General features: G+C 35.8%; 1 protein-coding gene across 3 annotated transcripts; it reads left to right on the plus strand.

The window, feature by feature from the left end:
* The first annotated feature begins 70 nt into the window (after positions 1-70).
* Positions 71-9,902, plus strand: LOC114166993 (uncharacterized). 3 transcript variants are annotated; one of them, XM_085669960.1, is made up of 6 exons: positions 71-2,515; positions 4,091-4,418; positions 5,381-5,558; positions 8,717-8,944; positions 9,058-9,205; positions 9,601-9,902. In XM_085669960.1, the coding sequence occupies exon 1, from the start codon at positions 314-316 to the stop codon at positions 2,510-2,512; it is 2,199 nt and encodes a 732-aa protein (XP_085526086.1). In that variant the 5' UTR covers positions 71-313; the 3' UTR covers positions 2,513-2,515; positions 4,091-4,418; positions 5,381-5,558; positions 8,717-8,944; positions 9,058-9,205; positions 9,601-9,902. The 3 variants fall into 3 exon arrangements, with proteins under 3 accessions (XP_085526086.1, XP_027907690.2, XP_027907689.2); XM_028051889.2 differs by lacking the exon at positions 5,381-5,558 and having other exon boundaries at positions 9,596-9,902; XM_028051888.2 differs by lacking the exon at positions 5,381-5,558.
* The last annotated feature ends 274 nt before the right edge of the window (positions 9,903-10,176 follow it).

Genomic DNA, 10,176 nt, shown 5'->3' on the forward strand with positions numbered 1-10,176 from the left:
TTGTATACATTTATTTCTTATTTTATTTTCCTCTATCTCTTCCCAATCTCCCTACATATTTGAGAGAAGGAAGTTCAGAATTACATTATATCAGGGTAAACCCCCAAATATAGGGACTTCTGTTCCACCCTTTTATCCATAATTCTTCAACTTCAAAATACTTTTGTTTTTGTTTGTTTAAGAAAACCCTGTATCCATATTTTTTTTAAACTCCTGTTCTATGTTTTCAATGTTTTTCGATGCAGTTATGCACTCTCTTTTTTACCTTGAACTTATTTAGTTGTTCCAACTGGGTATTGATGGGTGTATCTTAATGTCGTTAACATGCGTTCCTGGATGTGGTTTGCTCCGCCGTCAACGCCAATGTTTCAGTTTATTTTCTTCTTCTGCTTCTTGTGCACTGATGATGGAAGACCAAGTGTTTGATGAAAGTCCAAAGTCTTATGCTAGTTTTGTGATTGACAGGCCTGTGCCCCATGTTCCTGCATCAAGGAGGAATTATTTTCCTTTAGTGTCTAGGGTGCTGAAATCACTGAGTTGGAGGGTGGCTAGAGAAGTAAGGTTTGGGAGTTGGGTTGACAGTCATGGGTTTTCTTATTCAATCAATTGTTTTAGGATTATGGTTCATGCTTTTGCTTTGGCGGGGATGCGTTTGGAAGTGTTTGCTTTGCTTAGAGATGTTGTTGAGTTCTGTAATGAGGCCAACTACAACACCTTTGAATTGTTTTCAGCTTTGCTGGATTCACCCCACCATGTTGAAAGATCCGGCGAAGTATTTGAAGTGCTTATGAAAGTGTTTGCATCCAACTCTATGTTGGAAAATTCTCTTAATGTATTTGTGAATGCTAAGTATGTTGGGCTTGAGCCTCATATAAGGACCTGCAATTTCTTGTTGAAATGTTTGGTTGAAGCGAATAGAGCGGAGTGTGTTAGATGGTTTTTTGAGGAATTGAAGGACCGTGGTCCATTGCCAAATATCCATACCTATACAATCATGATGAACTTTTATTGTAGTAATGTTCGGTGTGATTCAGATATGAGACAGGCTGCTGCGATTCTAGGGAAAATATATCAGATTGGGGAAAAACCAACTCTTGTCACTTATAGTACTTATATTCATGGACTTTGTAAAGTTGGTTGTGTTGAGGCAGCGGTGATGTTAATTCGCAATTTGCTAAAAAAAAATGAGCCTCTCAATAGTCATTCTCTTAATTCTGTAATTTATGGGTTTTGTAAAAGAGGTGACGTGTGTGAGGCTATGCAAGTTTTTGTAGAAATGAAGAGGTCTGGGATATTGCCAGATGTTTATAGCTACAGCATATTAATTGATACATTCTGCAAGAAAGGGGACCTAATAAAATCTTTTGACTTGTTGGAGGAAATGCAAGGCTCCCAGGTAAAACCATCCGTTGTTAGCTATACCTCCCTCATCCATGGTCTGTGCAAGAAGAATCTGACACAGCATGCAGTGGAAATATTCCGCAGTATCGGTGCTTCTAGTGTCAAATATGATCAGATTGTTTATGAAACTTTAATTGATGGATTTTGTACTCAAGGTGATGTGGATTCAGCCATCAAGCTTTTAAAGAAGATGACCTGCTATAATTTGACTCCTTCTGCTTTTAGTTACCGCAGTCTAATTAAAGGATACTACAAACTAGGACTATTCGATCCGGCATTGGATGCTTTTGAAACCATGCTACAAAATGGTATTTGGCCAGATACTATTTCTTGCAATTATATTCTTGATGTATCTTGTAGGGCAGGTTACTTCAACGTAGCCTTGAAGCTGTTGGAGAACTTCGAAGAACATGGATTTAACCTCAACCAACATTCATATAATGCAATCATCTATAAACTTTGTAAAGAAGGTTGTCCAGAAAGAGCATTGGAGCTACTGCCAAGAATGCTTAAAAGGAATGTTCCTCCGGGAGTTGTTAATTATAGAACTCTTATATCTGGCTTTGCCAAACAGTCAGATATAAACAGGGCTGTGAAGTTATTCACCAGAATGACAGAAGTAGGGATCACTCTCAACACTGCCACATATACAATTCTTATGAGTATATTTAGTCATAGTGGCAACATGCATGAAGCATATGCCATTTTTAAGGAAATGAAAGAAAGGGGTTTGCGTCCAGATCAGATTTCATATACAACTTTAATTGCTGGCTTTTGTAATATTGGAGAATGGAGAAAGGCATGGGCATTATTTGGAGAAATGTCGAGGGAAGGCATTTTGCCAAATGTATTTACTTATACTTGCATGATTGATGGATTTTGCAAGTCAAACCGGATAGATTTAGCCACCTGGCTGTTTGATAAAATGAACAGAGATTCAGTTATTCCTGATGTTGCAACATACACTGTCCTCATTGCTTGGTACCATAAGCATGGGTACATAGACCAAGCACGTAAGCTATATGATGCAATGAAGGAAAAGGGTGTTTTGCCAGATGATATAACTCATAATATTCTAGGTCTGAAGGCTGTGAAGTTCAAAGAAGGCTAACCGGTATGTGTTTTGACATAATTTTTTCTAATTGACATTTTTATCATCATATGACCTGTTATTAAAAGCTTGCCTGTTAATTGATAATCCACTTCAAATAGTAGTCATTATAAAATCCTCTAAGGCTGTATTACTATTGACATCCACTTAATATATAGGTTTTATTTTCCGAATGGGCTGGGCAGGTTTAGTATACTTAATGTTATTTACGTACTAGTTTATATAAGCAATTCCCCACTAGCTAGTTATTCTGTAACTAATATCTGAACTGACATTTTGAAAGTCAATAAAATTACATGTAAAACGTTACTCATAATTTGTGTATGCACATGAAAATTCTCATATATAGGCACACCATTAGATTTTTGTTTATGCAAAATAGTCTGTATAACATTTCCAAAATCAGAGCTGGAACTACCAATATAAAAATGAAATCGAATCCAATTCATCATCCTCCAACTTTGTTGAATGAATTTTCAGAATAATGTAATTCTTTAAGATTTTTGTGTTTTCATTTAGTGTATGAACAGTTCTTTTTTCATTAATGGTTCCTATGCTTGTTTTAATTTTTTGTGAATTACCAAAATTCTTTACCAGTTTCAATAATAAAAATGGACCCATTTAATCATCAAGTTCAAATATTCTGTGGATGTTGGTATTGATTAAATGATGGAATGAATTATCTTTTTGGTATAGAACAAATAGTAATGATGATTATAATACTGAAAGTATTAAAAAAATTACTGTCAATCCATTGTTGTAATTGTCAGAATTTTGGCTTCCCATGTGTCACAGAATAAGATTGAATATTTATTTATGGCGCTAAGATCCAAAGGAGACATATTGGCTGGTAAAGAAGGTCAAATTTGGTAACACTATATGGCAGCCTATCAATACATCAGTTTTATTTGGTGATTTCATGACCAAAAGTAATTTGGTTTATACCATCCAAACAAAACTCATTTCTTCATTTTTTTGTTTCCAAATTTTATTCTTCTTTAAAGTTCTAAACTAATTATCCAACCATACACATATCTGACTAACCTTATGCTGTAGTAGGCCCATATGAAATGCTTCATTTTGTTAGATGAAACGATGTGTTTGGCTTGTTTTCTTCTTTATCAAGTTCATGGCTTCCTGCTATTTCATTCTGATATTGCTTTTGACCTAAATCCCTTTGCAGTCTTTGGCACTTTGCTCTGGTGGAAAAATGGATCTCACTCCTTGTCCACTCTAATTTTTTCCCAACTTATAGACTTTATAATTTTATTGTGGAAAATTTATAATTTTATATGTGGAAAATCTAATGCCATATCACATCACCACTGAACTAATGCAGCGCTACTTCTTTCTATTGACATGCAAGGAGAATATCATTTGCATTGTTGGCTTTAAAGGAATTTCCGTTCCAACGTGCTTTATTATTTATATGCATGACTTGATTCTACTTTTTCTTTTCAATTTTTGGTCAAATAGAATTAATATTGAACATAGTTCTTATGTCTGCCACTTTATTTATCAGTTTCTGAGTTTATCTAGTTACCATGTAAGCATTGTTTTTGGCTCAAATGCTTGCAGATCTTTCCCCAGATACAAGTAAAGGAAGGCAGTGTTTGTAATCAATGTCCTGAAGCAAATGTACGGTCATGATTCCACCTTGCCTTTTAAAATGCTTGCTAGATGCCAAAGATTATGAGCACCGGGAGTGCATAGAGTTGGAAAAAACACTTGCATTAGTGCCTGATGTTGTTTATTGTCCAACATGTGAAACTCCCTGTGTAGAGGATGAAGACCAGCATGCTCTATGTCCAAAATGTTTTATTTCAGCTTTTACACCCTTTGCAGAAAATGAAGACACACTAGCATAGCATGCTTGAGTGTAGATATGAAGCTTCAGGTTTTGCAGGTATGTTATTTGGATCCGAAATTGGATAAATGGTTTAGTTGTCAATGGTTCTTATAGACTCAGTTATGAAATGTTTTTTTGGTGAATGCATGGGTAATAGACTCTTATAACCAGAATTTACATATATTTTACAGGTATACTATACATTCTAATGTAGTAGTTGAATGATGATGAGATGTTTAAACTTGATCTACTTATGAGAACTATTCATCTGATGTTAGATTGATGAAAGTCAATGTCAATAAAATTATTGGGTGGAGTAAGTGTGATGATACTTACTCTTACTCTTATAGTAAATAGATCTCCGCGTGCCACCCATTTGTAGGTTCTCTTGAACTTTTAATTTCTTAATTACTAGCTTAGTATTTATCCTCTTTCTTTTCTTCATCTGCTTGATCCAATGAGAGCAGGGAGAGATAGAGAACACTAGTAAGGGAGATTGATTGACAATGAGGGTCGTACAAAACCATGTGTGATACATGTTCTATTTATAGAGCTTATTATCAAATGTGGCAGACAATATCAAATAAAATACAATCACATCATACGTAAGAGATACAAATGCAATGGAGAAGCCGTAATCAAATCTGCAACATACATATCCCAAATGTGGGAGCAATCAGCAGTACTATCTGTTCAGGAAATATGTGAAGTCATTAGTTAGTTAGGCTGATCTTGTAGGCTGCCACATGTCAGTAGCTTGGAGGATAAATTTGTTACGGGTCAGTTTAGTCGGTTTGCTATAGGTGGGAACTCTGATCGGTTGGGATGTCTTATGATTGATTCATAAAATTCTTGTAATTCTTCTCTTCATCTCAATAAGGTTTTTGGAACTTTTCTTTACGTGGTTCCATATTTGTCCCTCAAGTTCTTCGAGTCTTTCATATTCCTAGAACTAGAAATTTTCATAACAATTGGTATTAGCTTTCGTGATCCATTTGGAAGTTTTTCCACCATGGCAGAAACTACTCGTAATGCGGTGCAATCAAGGATTTGGAAGAATGTGTGCAAGGTTATAGTCTCGGTTAATTGAGCTTGTTGGGTCATTGTAGAACACCTGTGATGATTCCCAAATTCAAGAATTGCTAAAACAGAACTCAGAAGATGTTCATGGCCCTTCCACAGGTGTTGTCTCTAGAGGTGAACGTCCCAATGTTTCTTCTTATTCCTGCGGAACAAGATTAGCTATAATAGATTTTCTTCAGTTTTCTGGTGAAGTTGTCTTGTCAATGAGTGGATATGTCAATATGAAAATTATTTTTTAATTCATAATACACCTGATGATTTTAGAGTAGAACTGGTAATTGTTCACTTGGAGGGTCATGCATCGGAATGGCACACAACATTAGCTGGGTTGCAACTTATTCTCTTTATTCTCTATTGATTTTGTGGGAAGAATATACCAAGTTGTTGGCTGAGCGGTTCGAGGAGGTGTGTGACGATCCCATGACCGAATTGATGAGATTGAGGCAAAAGAAATTTGTTTTTGAATATCATGAGGAGTTTGATTCCATTGTTAATACACTGAATCTTAGTGAAGAATACATGTTGAGTAGTTTCTGGGGGCTTAAAGAAGGGAATCCAAATGTTTAGTATGCTTCAGCCTTCCACGGTTAGAATTTACTTTGGCAAGAATGTATGAAGCCTGCCAATTCCACTTCTATTCAACCTGCTTTGATGCCTAAGCCTCAAAAAGGAATCTTCGGATCCAAACCTATATGCACTATTAACTCACTACATCCAATGCTAGTTATAGTTTTGGTTCTAATGTGGGAAATGGTACTAAAGTCAAACCTAATAGAAGTCTGACACTTGCTTATATGAGTGAAAGTGGGACTAAGGGACTATGCTCTTTTTGTGATGAGCCATATTCTCAAGAACATAGTTTGACCCATAAAAGAATTCAGGTGCATGTTTTGGAGGTTGAGGAGGAGAGGGACTTAATTGAATCTAGAGACCCTGTTAGTAGCTCTTTTAATGATTCTAATCAAGAGTCACCTTAGTTATCAGTAAATGCGTTGACTGGTGCCACAAATTTCAGGACCATGAGAATCATAGGGTACAAGCAAAAGAAGCTTTTACACATTCTGATTGACAATTTATCTACACACAATTTTCTGGATGTTGATATGGCTCAAAAATTGGGGTGCAAAATTGAGGAACAGACTCTAATACAAGTGGTGGTAGCTCATGGTTCTAAGCTGACATTTCATTAATGGTTACAGGGTTTACATGGACTATCCAGAAGGCAATGTTTACTTCATATATGTTTTTTTATTTCAGTTGGCTACTATAATATGGTGTTAGGGATAGAGTGGTTGATTACATTAGGTGACATAATCTGAAATTTTGGCAAGATGAATATGGAATTCAGAATCAAAGAGGAACACATGTATTGAGAGGCCATCTAATAATGGTGTCAAGTATGCCAAGAATCAAAAGTTTGATAAGATTTTAGTGGCAGGAGTTCACATTTCATTACTACAACTCTGTGATGAGGGAGGGAGATTTGCTGCAATCACTCACCACTCTTGAAGATCAGTCAGTAGTACCACCTGCAATTTTGATCAGCTTTTCTAGCAGTTTGATGACATTTTCCAGGAGCCAACTTAATTGCCACCATTTAGGGAAGGTCATGATCACAAAGTACCACTTGTTCAGGGAGCTAATCTGGTTAATAAAAGACCTTATAGGTATGCAAAAAAGGATATCATTGATAAAATGTTACAAGAATATTTGAAATATGGGGTCATTCAAAATAGTATCAATCCTGTGGTTTTGGTGGAGAAAACTAACGGTCTTGGAGATTGTGTATAGACTGCAGGGAATTGAATAAAAACACTGTGAAGTCTGAGTTTCATATTCCCTTGGTTGATGATTTGTTAGATGATCTTCTTGGATCTTCAATTTTCTCCAAGGTTGACCTTAGGTCTGGGTATAATCAATTGAGGATGGATTCTCGGATGTACACAAGACAAATTTTAGGACTCGTGGAGATCACTATAAATATATAGTGATGTCATTTGGCTTCATTAATGCTCCAACAACCATCCAAGGGTTAATGAATTAGGTGATTCAAAAGTTCTTAGACAATTCTTATTGGTCTTCTTTAATGATACTCTGATCTATAGCAAGAGTTTGGAAGAGCACTTGGATCATCTTAAACAGGTGTTGCTTACTCTTAGAAGCAATTACTTGCTTGCTAGGCGGAGTAAATGTTATTTTGTTGTCAATAAAGTAGGATACCTTGGTCATTTCATCTTTGGTTCAGGTGTATCTACAAATCCACATAAAATAGAAAGCTATGCTCAATTGGCCTCTTCCATAGACTATTAAGCAACTGAGAGGGTTCCTTTGTCTTGCAGGCTACTATAGGAGGTCTGTGAAAGGGTATGGAGTAGTTGCAAAACACTTGACTGGCATGTTAAAAAAAATGGATTTAGTTGGACTCATGATGCTAAACTGACATTTGAGAAACTAAAAGAATTGTTCAATTGTACTCCAGTTTTAGCTCTTCCTGATTTTTCTGAATTTTTGTGGTGGAAGTTGATGCCTCAGGCTGTGGGATAGGGCAATGATTATGCAAGAGCAACGCCCTACAGCAGCAATCACTATCTACATATGAGGATTTATTAGTTGTTGTCTTTGCTATTCAGAGATGGAGACATTACTGTTTGAACATGCATTTTATCGTCCAAACTGATAATTACAACCTTAAGTGCATATTGGATCAGAGGTTGTCAACAGATGTCCAGCAGACTTATAGTCTGTTGTTTCTACCCAGTTCACTCTCTCACTGTTCCTTGGTCTCTCCTACTTTTTTTCTTTTTGTGTTAGGATTCAATTGTAATGTCCGAGACTTGAGTATCCTGTTCAAAATGAGATTCTAATCCGCGGTTAATTAGGCTTTGGCCTCTTCAACTACAAATATGTAGCTTTTACTGAGGTTCTCCTACCGTCTTTATGAGAGGTGTCAAAGTTGGTTAGTAATTTCTTGGAGAAGGATGTCTATTCAGGGGCTCAGCAGAAAGGTTGAGTGAACTGGTTTATAGTGCTGTGGCCTCTAGGGCGATGCTTTAATAGGGACTTTGTGTTTGGAATCTCTAGCATTGCATTGATGTTTCTTGGTCATTTCTTTGTCATGATGTGAGTCTAGTATGCTGCTAGAGTCTATTACTCCTGATGTTCAAATACTATGATACGTGTCTTTCTATTCTATCATCCTTTTTCTTGATTTTTGGCAGTAAATTTTTAACCGAAAAAAGGCTACCAGTTTTCTGATTTTTGTCTTACTATAGGACTATCAAAATTTAAATCAACTGAAGGAAGATTGAAAGCGTGGGGAATGCGACAGAGGAACGAAATGCTCAGTTTGAAAGAAATTCATCGTGATTCCAAGCTATATGCCCTTCTTGTGACAGCAATTTCCCTAACTGAAGGTTGTAACAAATTGTAATGTGGTAATTGTGAGCATGTTACCGCTGCAACAAAGCAATTGATCCATCAAATCCGTATGGACATTTCAGGTATTTGGCTTCTTAAAAGTGAAAGCACTGTCAAAATTCTTCTGCATGATTTGCATCTGCCAAGATTCGAATTACAGAATTTTTCATGAACTCACTTTCTTTCTTTATTCAAGGGATGGTTCATGTAAGCTGTTCCCCCGAGAAATGGCTGATTCCTGGCAAGAGCGCATAAATCATCGCCAGGTAGTAGGACAATTACAGGCTGAGCTTTTACCTCAGGATGGCTTGGCATGTCCTATTTGTCGTCAATTTAATGCAAAGGTGAGTAAAGGTTTCTGTTTGTTTCTTACAATTACTTGAAACTATCTTTTGGAATGACACTATCATTGTTGAGTTACTGAGTTAATGGAGTCCGTGGATTGATTGAGATTATGAATTTGGGTACCCTGTGATACAGCTGTGGGGTACTGCAGAAGTGACCTTCGAATTTTAGTGTACTATATATTTTGGAGAGATACACCTACGTTAAATGAGTTTGCTATTATGGATTTCTCAACCCTTGATGCTAATCTTCTTAAAAAAATACGAAAGAAAGAACAAAACAAGTGATGATTCCTGGATAAAAATTCTGTCAACGCAAAAAACAAAAGGCAGAATATGATCAATTTGATTCAGAATTACTTACCTCCCTTTCTTTGTCAAAATCACTAGTGCAGATGGTTTTCGAGGAAAAACTAAGGCAAATGTGGTTAATGGAAGGAGATATTTGCAGAATCCGATGTTCTTGTTCTCCAGAATTACTGTGTGTGTTTCCCTTTTCTTAGGGACAAGTATTTTTGTTGAATGAAATATGTTCAAATATTTTTGTTGAATGAAATATGTTCAAAGGTGTATGTAGTATGAACCTGTGATTATTCCAGAACCTGTGATTATTCCAGTACCTGTAATATTTTCGTTCCACGGGTACTACAACGGTTGTGTTATTAATAATTTATTGTTTGCTAATTAGATTTAATAATTTCCAATGTATATAATAAAATTAACAACTAATAATAAATTTACTGGTGACAAGAGAAGTCTGAAGTTTAAATATGTTATGCTTCCAAGTTTGAAAATTTATACTTTTAACCACAATATGATATACTGGTGAAAGTGTTAAAAATACAATTTGGAGTTGATAAAAAAATCTTATGGAATTTAAGATTTCTTTAGGTGTATCGTATATTCTTTTTTTTTAAGATGTTTTGATAAAATGTAAAAATATAATATATTAGTTTAAGCTGAGTGATTAA

The sequence above is a fragment of the Vigna unguiculata genome, chromosome 2 (assembly GCF_037176805.1).
Source record: "Vigna unguiculata cultivar grain cowpea cultivar isolate G323 ecotype 2 chromosome 2, ASM3717680v1, whole genome shotgun sequence".
NCBI classification, from domain to species: domain Eukaryota; kingdom Viridiplantae; phylum Streptophyta; class Magnoliopsida; order Fabales; family Fabaceae; genus Vigna; species Vigna unguiculata.